The 16,887-nt window shown below is 37.8% G+C and overlaps 1 protein-coding gene across 4 annotated transcripts in view; it reads right to left on the reverse strand.

Annotated features, from left to right (window-relative positions):
* Positions 1–1,010: 1,010 nt before the first annotated feature.
* Positions 1,011–16,887, reverse strand: part of LOC127442940 (protein SSXT-like) — a 54,313-nt gene continuing 38,436 nt past the window's right edge. The window contains exons 7-10 of one of the 4 annotated variants that reach the window (XM_051701347.1): positions 11,126–11,203; positions 10,473–10,595; positions 5,753–5,883; positions 1,011–1,883 (exon numbers count right to left, since the gene is read on the reverse strand). In XM_051701347.1, coding sequence (XP_051557307.1) covers positions 1,857–1,883; positions 5,753–5,883; positions 10,473–10,595; positions 11,126–11,203 — 359 coding nt within the window. In that variant the 3' untranslated portion in view covers positions 1,011–1,856. The remainder of the gene's footprint in view (positions 1,884–5,752; positions 5,884–10,472; positions 10,596–11,125; positions 11,204–16,887) is intronic. The other 3 variants (XM_051701349.1, XM_051701348.1, XM_051701350.1) reach the window with 3 other exon arrangements.

The following is a 16,887-nucleotide window of genomic DNA, read 5'->3' on the forward strand; positions in this document are numbered from 1 at the left end:
TTATATTTCTGAAGGAACAGGTTCTCACCCACGCCACTGTATGACCATATATCAGGTGGGTGTGATGTTAAACACTCAGAATGTTTATTAGTTGACAGTCTCTTTGACAGTGACAACAGAACTGATCATATACCTGATCATTACAAATTTGCAATATGTTAGAAATTGGCTCTTTTAAAAATTAAAACAAAATGCAAATATAAATTTAATTTGTGCTTGAAATACCATGCTTGTTTTACCTATTAAAGGGGTCATGTCAATAGGAATCAAATTCTCCTTAATATTTTGACATAAGAGGTCACTCCACTATAAAAACATACTTTCAGAACTCAAAACTTAATCCCCAATGCAATAAAACACTTATTGAAACCAAGCTGCAAAAAGGCCTCGTTCTCTACTTTTGCAACTACCCTACGTCGTTAGTTAACTCATGACTGCCTTACAGCAAAAAAACATCTACGCTTAGGCTAAAACCAAGCGTTTCAGACAGAGGGCAAGAGACAGGGTGGAAAATGATCATATATTACTAAATTATTACTGTTTTGATGAAAAAAAGAACATTTCATGACCCCTTTAAAATACTCCTTCCTGGACTTTTTCCAGTAACGCAGCAGAATGTGTGAGAACAATATGCGAGCTGCATTAAGTTGAAAGTTAGTAATTTAATGCTAATATATATGAATTTCTTCCATAAAACAGAAAAGGAGATTTTGGGCCAAATTTTAGCTGCAGACGCTACTCACTTTCATTGAATCTTCTCTCTGTACAATGAAATTACATTGTGACCGAGGCAGTCAGTCCTAACATCTCTTGCGTTCCATTGAAAAGTCATATGGGTTTGGAACAACATGAGGGTAAATTATGATTTTTGTGTGAACTATCCCTATAAGTGTTTTTTCTCTATGAAAAGATGCATAAAACTGTCAAGCATTAAAGCACTCAGTGATGTTTGAGTTAAACAGCAATAATAAAACTGACTTGTTACACACTTGCGTATTGCAGATCTATGCTTTTCATATTAAATGCAGTTGGCACAGCTGTTTCTGCAAAAAGACATGATTTTATTAAAAGCTATCAACTGATACAAAGTCTGACAATTTCAATGAGACTTCACTTTTAGAGATTATTTCTACATAAAACTCACATTTTACACAAAGCAGTATTTTCATGATTGACATTCAAGTCATTACAGTACCAGATGGTTTCATCAATGGAACTTCCCAGCCTCAAAAGAAAAGAGAGATCAAACACAGTCATTAAAGACAGGACAACACCTGGACTCAGTCTGAGCTCTATTTCATAAAGCATAAAATACTTTTAAACATAGGAAAGTTTTGAACCTGAGATTTAAAAAAATCTCCTTCAGCAGCCCTCAGCATTATTGCTTCTCTGATATTTGCAGAAGGGGCTTGAGAATCACATGGTGAACTTTATTAGAGAGAGAGAGAAAACATTCTGCAGCTTATGAACATTGCTATGTGTGTCTGTGTGTTATTTTCACTGGTTTTACTGTAAATAAGGCAGCTGTATCTTTTAAGGCATTGCTGCTATGAGATGGCTACTCTGTACAACTCAAAAATGCAGATAAAAGTTGACAGGAAATTCAATTTTACTTTCCTAATGCTGCAAAAAGACTGAGTTTTACAGGTGTGTCACATTTAGACCATCTGTGCTGATAATCAAGTCAATCACTGTTGAGCATTTGGCCGCATTAAGAACGCAGTCTACATTAGCAGGGAAGATTCCTCTCTTCACAAGTGATGTACAGGGAGTTTAAAAGAAAGCACGAGCCCTTCATCAGGTCACACACCACACATGACAGGAAACACTCAGACTGGAAGTCAAGCACTCTGAATTTACTGCTGGTAGTTTCCATACTGACCCTGTGAGGAAAAAGACACAGTCAACATCCTGTTTTTCATGTTGCAACATTTGAAATGTGTTCACTAGATTACTAAAGACAACAAAAGTATTTTGTCAACATGAAACAGCATTTGCAGCCCATTGTACCTGTACGTGATGAGACGTATTTCAAAGTCAAACAGTTTATTTAAGAATTTGACATTTTATCTATGCGGAATAGACAGGATGCTGGAAAATGGGTGCTTCATACCAAAATGGGGTGAGAGGTGAATGAGAGTGTGCAGTGGTTTGTGGAGGACTACACCTCTTCTGAAACACTGCTGCCACACATTTTGACAGGGACATTCACTTTCTCATTTTGCGTTTGATTTTCTCGAAAAAATGAATGCCCTCTAAACATGACTGTTGGACTTTTATTTTTTTTATTTGATATGAGCCCTACAATTCAGGTTTCATAATTCAGTGTAGGCATCAGTAAATCGCGTTCAGTTGATAACGTATGGTCAATACTATTGCTGTTAAACCCAGAAATAAACATTGCAGGCAGAAGCATACTCAGTACAACTGGGACATTTTTTTAAAAAGCCCGCACAATGTCGTACAGCTTGCAAGTCTGTAATATCTTACAGCATTTCGGTTAAATATCTTCAGGCATTCTTTCATTTTCTCTAAAGATTCTTCCAGTTGCAATTATATTACTGTTACCATCATGATTTACCCAAGAAGTTTCACAAATGATGCTGGCGATGCACTGCGAACTGACTGAACCAGAGAAGGTTAATGGTGGTGGACATCCTCCTCCCAGCATGAACTGAATTTTTTTTACACTCATGTCAACCATTTTTACTGACTTCTTGAACTTTTGATTCACAAAAGAGCCTCTGATGAAAGCAACAACATGCAGTGACAACACTGAGACACTTTTGTGCTGGCTAAAACATTTTACGATGTCAATGCACTTAATTCATAAAAAAGATTTCATTACTGTTCCGCATAGATGTGCTTTTTACTAGCGAGTCTGTCACCTTCCTTATATGAGGTTTTCATGGGTGTGGATTATGGCAGATGTGAATGAACGTGCACATGCCCTCTATATACAAATGTTTGGAATTCACTAACACGCACATCTGGGGAGTACGAAGCGTTTGTGAATCTGGCGAAAAGTTTTCAGGAAGGTCCATTTTACGGTCCATTCTTCTATCCACAAAAACACAATGTTATGGGGTTATTTTTATATTTGGATAGTAACTTTTAGTGGCCAAGCAGGTGTGCAATTAGTGAATCTAGAGCGCTGTATTTATAACGTGCTCAGCACATTGGCACACCGAACTGAACTCAAGCACGTCTATTAGCATGAGGAATTTCTGTTTTTAAGCACAGAACCGCTTTTAAAATGCTATCATGAGCTCCTTGCATGCACAGAGTACATTTAATAGACTACAGAGAATAGATCTGCACATAAAAAGCGCAGCGAGCAGCACATGCAGGATATTTATTAATTTAATTAAATTGCAGCCCTTGCGGTTTAATATTCACGAAAGTCATGTCGTGATTTCGATTTTATTTCGATTAATCGTTCAGCCATTAAGCCTAAATATAGCACCCTTAAAACACTTTGACTTCAAAATTGCTCTCTCGTGCAAATCCAGTGAAAGCAATCGACCGCTTCTAGTTTTCACAACCCAGATCACCGCCCGCTTTAGTCACGGACTGACCATAACGCAGAATTAGTGAGTCAGACCGTTTTGATCCTAACTGAAATACTGCGTTTTCAGAGGAAGATCTATTATTTCATATCAATTTAAAAAAATGTAATTACTTGCAATGCTTTGAATGGTCTAGCTCCTCAATACTTAAGCGACCTTCTATCATGCTATAACCTATCACGTTCACTACGATCGCAAAATTCCAGCCAGTTGATAATACCTAGAATCAAAATCCACAAAAGGAGGTAGATCCTTTTCCTATTTGGTCTCAAACTCTGGAATAGCCTTCCTAGCATTGTTCAGGACTCAGACAGTCTTTCAGTTAAAGTCTAGACTAAAGACTCATCTCTTCAGACAGGCATACACAAAATGTATCTCTCAGCCCATAGTTATGCTGCATTGGTCAGGTCTGCCGAAAACCTGAAACACTTCTCGTTTTCTTTAACTCTGCTTTAAAGTGAATTTAACGCCTTTTCTATTTGTTTCCATGTCTCATCCTCGGGATACATAACTGCTGCCAACTCCAGCCGGACTGCAAGTCACACCTTACTGACCTCTACCAGCATCATCTTGGTCTTTGGATGGACAACTCTCTTAAAATGGAATATATAGACAATACTTTTATGCCAACTTACAACTTCAGCCAAATAATAAAGCACACTACATCTATGTGCACTTCCTCAGTCAATTCAGGATGGACTTCAAAGACACTAAATCATTAATCTTAGTTCAATCAATATCTTCTCAGTTTACTCATAATACATGACTTGTATTACACATAGATAATATTGTCATTATATTCATGCTGTATAGCCAGATGGAAATTGGTTTCCCCATCTGAGCCTGTTTCTAAAAAGGATTTCTTTTTTCTCAATTTACTAACATCTTGAGTTTTGGGTTCCTTGCGAGTCACATTTGGCTTGCTCACTGGGGGCCTCAATACAATTATTTTTATTTTTGAGGCATGATTTTCAATCAAGTTTTCATTTAAACTACTCAATGAGGTCTTTAAGACATGACATTGTAGCATAGTTTTCTGTAAAGCTGCTTTGAAACAATGTGTTTATTCCTCTGTGTAACTTGGATCCACTTTGTATGGCCCATGAATAAACTCTAGATCAGCACTACTCAAGCGGCCCTCAAGAAATTTTTTTCAGCCCGCATTATGACATTATCAAAAAACATTTATCAATATCAAATGTGTATGATTTGTGAGGTGCCCATTTTCAAGAACATTTACATTAATTTTCAGTATTCCTGAATCACCGAACAGTTAAGAGTGCAAAAAAAAAATAAAAAACTGCCAAGAATGTAACAAATGAATTAAACAACAAAGAATATTTGAGTATTGCTGATGTTACATGATGTTAGGTCAGTATGCTCACACGCGAGCGCTGTCATTCAAACACACGCATGCTCGAGAGTCAGTTATCACAGAGCGAATCTGTGTCAAAGCCATTTGAATAGCTCAATATACATGTATGATATTCATGATAACAGTAAAAGTAATAGTTTAATAGTCTTCACACAACTGATTATTCATGAACTGAATTACTTTTACAGTAAAACGCTAAAGAGGGTGAACAAATCCTAATGATTTATCACTGGAGCAATTTTGGAATAAGTACAGGAAATATATCTCTTGTTTTTGAATGTATCTCAAGTTTGTGTGACGCTGAACACTCTTTGTCCATTCTTTGACAGTTCCTTAGGAAAATTACCCATGGTTTTATTATAGTAACCACAATTTATCCATGGTATATGTAGTTAAACCATAATAACCACAAAATTACCTATGGTTACTATAGTCATTGTTACTACAAAATTACTACAGTAAAACCATGGTTAATAGTATCAAAACCATGGTTTCTGCCAAAAAAAAAAAAAAAAAAAAAGCAATGAATGTAGTGGAAAAAGAAACTCTTAAAATTTCTAACTAAACCGTAACACACCCCTAATTTATATTTAATACTTTAAAAATTAACTCACTATAAAATCCTTAGTATAAAATGAATATATAAATCTCATATAGGCTATAAGAATTACTAAAATTAAGAGTGCTGCCTTCAAGGCTTTAGGGGTCCTGCTTTGCAGTCCCTGAGCTTTCCAAAGTTGAGTAGCTCTGCTCTAGATTAATTGATCTTTGCCTTTGCTGAGTGCTCACTCTGTTCAATGTTTTTTACCTGGTCAAATGCATAGGGGCGCTGTGGCTGTCCTTGTGGTGGTCCGGGCTGTGGTGGTCTGTAGGCTGAATACTGCTGCCCTTGACTCTGGGGGTAGTTTGGGTACTGACCTGGAGCACCCTGAGACGAACCTGTTATTTCACATTCACAACACTAATTAATAATCCTCAATGAAAATTCACAAAAACAATTGTTATCCTCAATTATTAGACATCATTAGATTACTCAATGTTCTTACTCTTCCTCCACACACATTCACTTAACAGATCAAAAGGGGCAGAGTCGGACTCAAGATCGAGTCCATACCAGGCTGAGTCTGAGTCGAGTCCGAATGAATCTGTTCATGAATCTGAATTAAAATTGTAACCGTAAACTCAACATCTATATTTTAAGCTTATTTTAAACTTCACAACTAAGAAAAACAGTTTGTCAATATAAATGTAACAAAAACACCTTTCCTATGCCTTTCATATATATATTTTATGATTACTATCCTGCTGAACAGACTTCAAAGTGGTTTCAGAATGAAAGCATATGCTTTGTGTATGAAGACAAAACTGTCCTTAAACACACTTCTTGTTGACATTTCAATTATTTGTTGCTTTCCCTCTCCCCTCAAACATAGACTAAAGAAAGTAGAAGCTGCGTTAGTCATTACAACCAAGGTTATGTTTCGAATTTTAATTTAGCTTTTATTTCTACTTCATTTTCAATTTGTCAATTCAACTTAATTTTGTTTTATTTAAAATGATCCCTATCTAAAGAAATAATAGTCTATACTGAAATTTCTTTCTGAATCTTTTTTTCTGTATCTGACGACTGATTTGGGAAAATACAGTACATACAAATGAGTCAACACAGTAGTAATAGCACACACTGAGAAGTTACGTCTCACGATTTGACTTCAAATGCTACATCCAAAAACACTGGAAACGCCCACTGATAATATTAGGGCCATGTCCTCACAGACATGATTTTCTAGTTAATTTGCGGGAAGCCACACAATGCAGGGCAGTTCGGCGTGCTGCTCGTGTTCCTAAATCCCTGATGCGTTCGTGTGCGTCTCGCAGCAGCTGCCGCGGAAGACAAAAAAATAAATAAATAATATATTAAATTTTTTAATAAAAACGTCATAACCAACTAAATTCATCTCGTAACATGAAGTTTAGCTTCATACACAAACTCTGTCATTGAATAATACATTTATTTTATAGTCTGTAATTAAATGATAAACAAAACATTTCATTGCCCAAAATATTCTAATATTTTATTGTGCATGGTTGAATGTTGTGAATGGTGGACTAATCCTTTAAAATAATGTATTTTAAGCAGCTTGTCAATGCTTTGAAAATAGTCAATCAATAATAAATAGGTGCTGTTAATCTGTTTAGAGATGCTGTCTGCTTTAGCAATAACGCCGTTAAAATTGTCAGGTCCGTCGTGTGAAACTGCCTTTAGTTTTTATTACATTGGATACATACCCGTCTTTATGTTTTTGTCGTGCCAGCCACCTTGGTAGTCTATGTTATACAGTAGTCTCTGTAGTAATATTCAAGCGTATTGGTTGAGTGTGTCTGTGCACGTGCATCACAAATGTCATGGAAAAATCCAGAGTCCCAAAGGCTCGAGTCCAAGTCTGAGTAAAAATATTTCCGAGTCTGTGACAAGTCCAACTCCATTAAAACTGGACTCGTGATTCAGACTCGACTCAGAGTCCAAACTCGAGTACCCCAACTCTAGTTGAAAAGTTAGTTTAAATGTTTCATGTCCTTTAAACTTGGTCCAATTTGCCCAAACAAAGGCTAAATATAATCTCCAGACCGAACCGCACATAAATGACACAATTTTGATTTTCGCCTTTGTTTAAAAGTTACACCACTGCAAAGTTAACAAGGTCGACATGAAACAGGATGTGAGGCTGTATCTTGGCAACACTTTTTCTTATCAAAACGAAACATGGTATTATTTCAGGACCATGATCTGACAGTACATGCAAAGTTTGGAGACAGTGCCACCAATGGTTCAAGAAATGTGGAAAAATTGCTATTTTTGCCTGTATTTGTTTAACTGTAAATCCTAAAATCATGAGCTTGGTGTCTATGGATTACATGGGTCATGAGGATTTTAACTATTCCGGAATATTTTTTTTTTACCATTTCAGCCATACTTTTTTATTAAAAAGTGATATTTTTGAATGCATTGTCAGATTTTAAAAGAAAATTGGTAATTGCCACCTATTGAAAAGGTAACTCACACTTGTGTGCTGACTCTAAACTCGGCATGTCTCTGTCATGGCTGAGATGCATCAACTGAATGGCAGAGTATGTAAAGTTCTGGGCTATAGTTCCAAAGGTTGTGGGTTCGATTCCCACCTCTGCAGTTATTGTGCTTACTGAATAGTTGCAGGACTTGTCCCAGACATTTCTGCTTACGGGTGCTCTTATTAGGGCCCAAGCACTGAAAGGGAGGCCCTATTGCTCTTTTAAGGATTATTATTTTTTATTCAAGGTTTTGGTGGCTTTTGGGGCACTTAATGTGCTCAAAAACTCATGAAATTTTGCACATGCGTCAGAGTCGTCGGCCATTAAGGCTTGGCGTGTAGAGGGGACTCTGTAGCACATTCCTTTTGAGCTAGTCACCAAACTTTGTACATATACAGATCTCATCAAGCCGGATAACTTTCATGCTGAGAGTCATAAGGTCCGCCCAACAGGAAGTTGGCCATTTTGGATTGTTTGAAAATGCATGCTCTGGAATTTGAAATACTCCTAGGGGATTCATGTTACACGTACCAAATGTGGGTGACATCATGCCAAGACATTGACGATGCTAAATTGCGAACAGATTTTTGATATATCGAATGGCGTTGCCATGGCAAAAAATGGGAAACAGGAAGTGCATCTTCTCTGTGCAATGAGTGATTTAGATCAAAACTGAGATGTACGTTTAGTCTTGGGGGCTGATCACATTGATGTGGCTATTATGGGTCACCACCTGGCAGCAGGAAGTGTGGCTCTTACAACAGACTTTAAAATAGTCCTCTTATATTTACCCAAATTGCTTCAAAATAGTTTAGAATAATGTCAAATGCATGTGTCCTCCCTTTTTGCATTGTTTTCCAAAAGCAACCGGGTGGAAATGGACTAGTTGTGCTTGGGCTCATCATCACTGCTTGCAGCTATATTTCTTCTTCCTCTTTCTCCCCTATGGAAGTTCAAGGCAGCTCTATGATCCGTACATTGGAAAATAATTATATTTGGCACACTGATACGGGTGGGTTTGAATAGCCCCCAGACAAGCTTTAGGGTTTCTAGGTTAAACTGTATAGTGCCACCACACCTAAAAAACAAACAAAAAAAAAAAAAAAAAAAAACACATCTGATTATTCTCCTCATGGTGATATTAATATACCACTTACATTAGTTCTTCACCTATAACAATGGCAGCCATGCTAGATTGTGATGTTTTTTTCACTACTCCAATTGCAAAAGTCTCAGATGATCTTCAGTCAGAGCCACACAAAACTGAACAGAATTTAGAATTTGTTTCTGAAAATTTGTGCCAATACGAAACTGCAGTGGCAACTGCTGTGCTTGGCTATGCTGATTCTCAGCTTGGTATGTCCCTTGGGTGGCTGTTTACCTTATGGCAGCATTGTACTGTGAATTGTGCGCTGAACTGTGGAAAGGCATAGGTTCGATCCTGTCCTGAGGCAAATTGTGTAGTGTGTGATTTCTTTGTACATCATATACATGTAATGTTTTGTGTTTACTGTGCTGAAATGACTGCCGTTTCAGTGCTTGGCCACGTAATTGCTGCTTTCAGCTATATTTATTATTATTAGTAGTAGTAGTACTACTAGGACTAACACCTTGCATACATAAGACAATGTGACTATGTCTTTTATGCTCAAACAGAAGAAAAGTTTTGAAAACTTTATGTATTTCACTGTAATAATTACTACAATGTATTTCACCCATGTATACAAAACTAAAGTCCTGTTTTCTATATTAATGTATTCTGTGGCTTATATACATTGACCGAAACATTTAGAAAATCAGTTTTATACCCTACAGAGCAAGTGTAAACAGTACCTTTATTTCGGAGTTTGGAGGTGTGATACGCTCAAGTTCAGCGCTTGTTGTCCGTCTTCACATAACACTGACATTTATCAAAGTGTTTACATGGCATTATAGACTAATTGATAGCCCCTACATCACCCTGAACCCTTTAAAAAAATAAAAAATTCTGCATAAATCACATAAATGACATTTTGTGGATTCAATACAGCAAATTACGGCAAAAGGCGACGTGTTCACAGGTATGGTTTACAAAACTAAAAGAGCATGAGTGTTACAGCGAGGTGTTTAGCAACTGAAAAAAAAACCAATCATAAACTCTCTTAGTGCTTCCTTCATTAAATATGAAAACTACACTTGTTTTAACACAGACTGTCCACAACAAAGTTGTTTGTGATTTCTCTCCATCAGTGTCCACCTGTTTTGAGAAACCTCCAAATGTGTCTGGTTTATAAACAACTGCACCTGTTTGTCATCTTTATCAGCTAAAATACACTAAAGCTCTGACCAGCCAGAGGATTTTCACTTCCTTCTAGCTGAATTCAAATCTGAACTCTCAAAGAAATGGTTTTAAGCGTTTACATCTCTGGATTCACGTGATGTTTTCACACATTTATCTGTGAATGTGATATAATTCATACCGTATCCCTGCTGTTGTCCAGGATAACCCTGCTGCGCGGTATACTGCTGTTGCGGTGGGTAACCCTGCTGCTGCGCTGGACCCTGCTGATATGCCTCTTGTTGCTGACCATACTGAGCGTTTCCTACAGAAACACCACAAACATTCATTGAGCCTGTGAAACTTCATAAACTACCTGCTAAGTAAAATTAACTGAATGTGTTTGCACAAACTCCAGCTGACACATTTTGTGTTATGGTTGACACTGATGTCCTCCTCCACAACATTAAGTCTGGGAGGACTTTAACGCATCACTGGTGTGATGCTACACCAATGCTGAAGAAGCTATCCGTCACAGAGTTGACATTCTGCTGGAGAGTTTCATAATACCACTTGAACATCATTGCTCATGTCAAGCTGATGCTATCACACTTCCTCCAATATACTGCACTGCTGACAAGAGCTTCTGCAGCAGTTAACTCACCAACACACTAAAGTGAGTTTCTTTTAGGTCGACTCCCCTTTCTAAACGTAAACTCACGAAATCTGCAAGAATTGCTGGCAAAGCCTTAGCTTTAATGCCAAGTTTCTCAGTAAGTACTGTAAGAATGTTTTACACTAATGGTTGCAAGACTCTCATCTCTTAGAAATTGAGACAAGGGAATGATATCGTACCCTCTGGCGCCCCCTGTCCTCCATGACTGTATTGTTCTGCGTAGTAGTCATCCTGACCAGGGTACTGCTGAGGAGGTCCTAAAAACATACACACTGCTTTAGACAAACCTGGGGCCTGTACCACGAAGCCTGTTTAGGTGGCTAGCCAGGTACGTTTTAGCTTAGTTTAAACAACACTGCATCTGCACCACAAAGGTGGGTCAGTTTTTACCAGTGTTCAAAGCCATATAAACTTGCAAACCTCAGCTAGTCTGCTCTGGAGCAGGGTAAAAGATCGCAAACAGATACTGAATATATCAGATGTGAGCAATTTGACAGATCTATGATGCAAGAAAATCACTCTACCTGTATCTTTCACTCTAATTTAAAGCGCACTTCAGGGAAAGAATTTTAAAAATCCACAAAATTGGCTTTTCATGATAATTAGTTATTCGTGAAATATTGATTTAATCAGATGTGTAAAGACAGTAATTGTTTTCCCCCATCATTTAACCACTCTGACCACAAAATATCTATGAAAACATCAACCCAATTCTATAAAATAGCTAGTAAGATGGAATAAACAATGTCTATCAATACTGATCAATTATACAGCTCCATCATATGGAAGCTGCGGAGTGCCGATTAAAATAGAATGAAGAAATAAATTATCAATCTATTAATTTGAAAATTAAAACAGGGATTAATAAAACAATTTATAAATGGACAAATAAAAAGACATTTAAATGTGTTAATTTACATTTAAAAATGTTATTATATTTAACAATTAAATTGTGCATTAATAAATTGTATATTTAATTCATGTTTAAAATGCAATTAAATGTAACAATAAAATAGCATTTTAAAAATGACATTAATTGCACCTTTTTTATTTGTATTTTAAAAAATTTGGCAATTGCCTTCATTTATTTGCCAATTACTTTTCTTTTTCGTTTTACTTTGGCTTTGAAACTTTTTCTTTATCCATTTGACAGAGTTTAAAAATGCCATTGGACAGTTGACACGTGGGAGTAACCAATGAACTTCTGACTTAGTTTTAAGACACACCACCTCTCCCACGTCCCACTCGAAGGAGTTATAAGATGGTCTGTCATTGGACAGCTGTTGATAGAGGTTTACAGTCTATGAAGCCCACGCAAAAGAAACGGACGCAAGGCGTATCAGAAGTTAATGGTCACTTGTCGCTGCTGCAGTTAAATGCCGAGCATGGCCCTCCCCGAACGTGCACAGTGGTATGTGTCCAGGAAGGGAGCTGGTAACTCTGTGCAGCCAGACCTTCCCTCATCCGCTCCTATCAAGTGGTGACATCACATTCCACTTAAGACACTTTATGTCTGCCTTTTTAATATTAAGTTAATTTTTTATTGAAAGAATTGCCCGAGTATGATCGGGAAAAGGCGGACCAGCTGATACACAGAAGGCAAGCACACTTTGTTGAAAATGGTAGAGCTTAAACTACTGTTGTGTTTGTCAAGCATTTAAAAACATCTCTTTGTAATGCTAATTTAAAAATACTGTATAATATCTACCTGCTGTGTACATGACTATTTATAATGATGCAAATTAAGTCTGTGGTTCTTAATATTGTGTTGTGCACCTTTTCATAAAGATATTTATTGACTAGAACAGTAGCTATACCCACATTAAACCGACTGTACATTGGCATTAAAGTGCTTTGTGAAGCATTGCTACTTTTATCACATACCTCTCTTGCAACTGTAGTCTGGGTGTTATGGATTTAACATTAATTTAGTTTAATTGTATCAGACTCTATTTGTGTTTTACATATAACTGACACAGATAATGGCAACTAACGTCATAGATGGTTGAGGTAAAATGTCAAAGATTTAGGCTAAACATTTTCTGAATAAAAATGATAAAAAATCAAAGTGTTTTATCCCCGCTCTCCCCCATTACTGCTTGAATTGTGTGAAATGAAGCCATGTCACTTAAAGGTATAACCTTAATTGAGTAAAAAAAAAAAAAACCTTTCTGTTTGTGTAAGTGAACAACAGTATCACTTTATCAAGCTATATAAATAGAAACAGTTTAGTACAGTTTTATCGAATCCCACTGGTTGTGGATGATCCATGTTCACAAATATGGCAGAGAGAGCGGTCATAAAGTCATATGAAATAGATGAATTACTGGAAGGTCAGAAAGCACAGAGAAGCATTCGCTTCAGGTAGGATCTAGCGGCCGCTGCAGCCCGGAGGTCCGGCAAGTTTCTCTAGCTGCTCGGTACCTCACGACAGTGGAGCGCGAGCATGGCAGCCATGGCGGATGAAAGCATTCAGTCAGTGGCATGGATTGGTTCTGTTGACAGCATCATGGTTACCGGCTCCCTTCCTGGACACGTACCACTGTGCACATTCGGGGAGGGCCACGCTCGGCATTTAACTGCAGCAGCGACAAGTGACCATTAACTTCTGATACACCTCGCATCTGTTTCTTCACAGTAAACCTCTATCAATAGCCATCTAATGACAGACCATCTTATATCTCCTACGAGTGGGACGTGGATGAGGTGGTGTGTCTTAAAACTCAGTCGAAAGTTCATTGGTTGCTCCCACGTGTCAACTGTGCAATGGCATTTTTAAACTAGACTGCCAAATGGATAAAGAAAAGCCAAAGTAAAACGAAAAAGAAAAGCCATTTGCAAATAGACGAAGAAAAGCAACTGGCAAATGAATGAAGAAAAGCAATTGCCAAATGCCCATTTTTAAAACGCTAAAAAGGTGCATTTAAAAATGACTTATTAATGTGCTATTTTATTGTTACATTTAACTGCATTTTTAAACGTGAATTAAAACATTTAAATGTGTCTATTTATTTGTCCATTTATAAATTGGTTAATTTATTCTCGTTTGTATTTTTAAATTAATAGATTGATCATTTATTCCTTTATTCTTTTTTGATAGGCAACCCGTAGCTTCCATACCGTCACTTCACAAATGGCTGTATAATACAAGGATGAATGCCACCCAAACCCCTTCTTACATGTACTAGTTTGCAGAGATGCCATGATCCTACAGTATTTCACTTGAAGTTCAATAAAAGCACATTGGTACACCAAATATGTCTTAATTGCTTGTCATGTTGCAAGAAAGAGCAAATATGTGTTAGTAAGGCATACCATCCTCTCATATTCCAAGTGCTCACTTTTTAACAACTCAAGAGTATATTTTTAATAGTATAAAATTATATCAAGCTTTAAATTATTATGAAAGCTTTACATTTTAAACAAAGATTTAATCCTTTAAAATCAATAAGCCTGCATGCATCCTCTTGAGCTTTCGTGGCAGTAGTGCCATTTCCTCTTGCTGTGTAAATACAGTTGAAGTCAGAAGTTTACATACACCTAAGCCAAATATATTTAAACTCAGTTTTTCACAATTCCTGAAATCAGAATCAGCTTTATTGCTAGATATGCTTACACATACAAGGAATTTGTCTTGGTGACAGGAGCTTCCAGTACACAATAATACAATACAGCAACAAGACAAATAATAAGAAAAAATAAATACATTAATAAATAGAATAAGAATAAAAATTAGATAGATAGAAAATAAAGTATATATAAAATACACAATAAGACAATATATTGTCTTGTGTATTTTATATATACTTTATTTTCTAATCTAATTTGTATTCTTATTCTATTTTCAAAAATAACAGTCAGTATCTGGTGTGGCCACCAGCTGCATTAAGTACTGCAGTGCATCTCACCCTCCAATCCAACAGGTCCCAGACGTGATCAATGGGATTGAGATCCGGGCTCTTCGCTGGCCATGGCAGAACACATTCCTGTCTTGCAGGAAATCATGCACAGAACGAGCAGTATGGCTGGTGGCATTGTCATGTTGGAGGGCATGTCAGGATGAGCATGCAGGAAGGGTACCATATGAGGGAGGAGGATGTCTTCCCTGTAACGCACAGCGTTGAGATTGCCTGCAATGACAACATGCTCAGTCCGATGATGCTGTGACAAACCGCCCCAGACCATGACGGACCCTCTACCTCCAAATCGATCCTGCTGCAGAGTACAGGCCTCGGTGTAACGCTCATTCCTTCGATGATAAACGCGAGTCCGACCATCACCCCTGGAGAGACAAAACCGCGACTCAGTGAAGAGCACTTTGTGCCAGTCCTGTCTGGTCCAGCGAAGGTGGGTTTGTGCCAATAGGCGACATTGTTGCCGGAGATGTCTGATAAGGACCTGCCTTACATCAGGCCTACAAGCCCTCAGTTCAGCCTCTCTCAGCCTATTGCAGACAGTCTGAGCACTGATGGAGGAATTGTGTGTTCCTGGTGTAACTTGGGCAGTTGTTGTTGTTGCCATCCTGTACCTGTCCCACAGGTGTGATATTCGGATCCTGTGCAGGTGTTGTTACACGTGGTCTGCCACTGCGAGGACAATCAGCTGTCCTTCCTGTCTCCCTGTAGTGCTGTCTAAGGCGTCTCACAGTACGGACATTGCAATTTATTGTCCTGGCCACATCTGCAGTCCTCATGCCTCCATGCAGCATCCCTAAGGCACGTTCAGACAGATGAACAGGGACCCTGGGCATCTTTCTTTTGGTGTTTTTCAGAGTCAGTAGAAAGGTCTCTTTAGTGTCTTAAGTTTTTATAACTGTGACCTTAATTGCCTACCGTCTGTAAACTGTTAGTATCTTAACGACCGTTCCACAGGTGCATGTTCATTAATTGTTTATGGTTCATTGAACAAGCATAGAAAACATTGTTTAAACTCTTTACAATAAAGATCTGTAAAGTTATTTGGATTTTTACAAAATTATCTTTAAAATACAGTGTCCTGAAAAAGGGATGTTTCTTTGTTTGCTGAGTTATATACAGTTGTGCTCAAAAGTTTACATACCCTTGGAGAATTGGTAATATATGTACAATTTTTAAAGAAAACATGAGTGAGCAGGCAAAACACATTTTTTATGGGATTCATATTCAACTGTAGGTTATAACAGAATGGCACAATCATAAAGCAAAACATGGCAACAAAGAAAAAAATGAAATGACCCCTGTTCAAAAGTCTGCATACCCTTAGTTCTTAATACTGTGTATTGCCCCCTTTAGCATCAATGACAGCGTGCAGTCTTTTGTAATAGTTGTCTATGAGGCCCAAAATTCTTGCAGGTGGTATAGCTGCCCATTCGTCTTGGCAAAATGCCTCCAGGACATGCAAAGCTTTTTGTCGTCTTGCATGAGCCGCACATTTGAGATCTCCCCAGAGTGGCTCGATGATATTAAGGTCAGGAGACTGTGATGGCCACTCCAGAACCTTCACCTTTTTCTGCTGTAACCACTGGAGGGTCAACTTGGCCTTGTGCTTAGGGTCATTGTCATGCTGGAAAGTCCAAGAGTGTCCTATGCGCAGCTTTCGTGCAGAAGAATGCAAATTGTCTGCCAGTATTTTCTGATAACATGTTGCATTCATCTTGCCATCAATTTTCACAAGATTCCCTGTTCCTTTAGAGCTCACACACCCCCAAAACATCAGTGAGCCACCACCATGCTTCACAGTGGAGATGATATTCATTTCACTATAGGCTTTGTTGACCCCTCTCCAAACATAGCGATTATGGTTGTGACCATAAAGCTCTATTTTGGTCTCGTCACTCCAAATTACAGTGTGTCAGAAGCTGTGAGGCGTGTCAAGGTGTTGTTGGGCATATTGTTCCCAGGCTTTTTTGTGGCATTGGCGCAGTAAAGGCTTCTTTCTGGCAACTTGACCATGCAGCTCATTT

Source organism: Myxocyprinus asiaticus, chromosome 6, assembly GCF_019703515.2.
Source record: "Myxocyprinus asiaticus isolate MX2 ecotype Aquarium Trade chromosome 6, UBuf_Myxa_2, whole genome shotgun sequence".
In the NCBI taxonomy this organism is placed as follows: Eukaryota; Metazoa; Chordata; class Actinopteri; order Cypriniformes; family Catostomidae; genus Myxocyprinus; species Myxocyprinus asiaticus.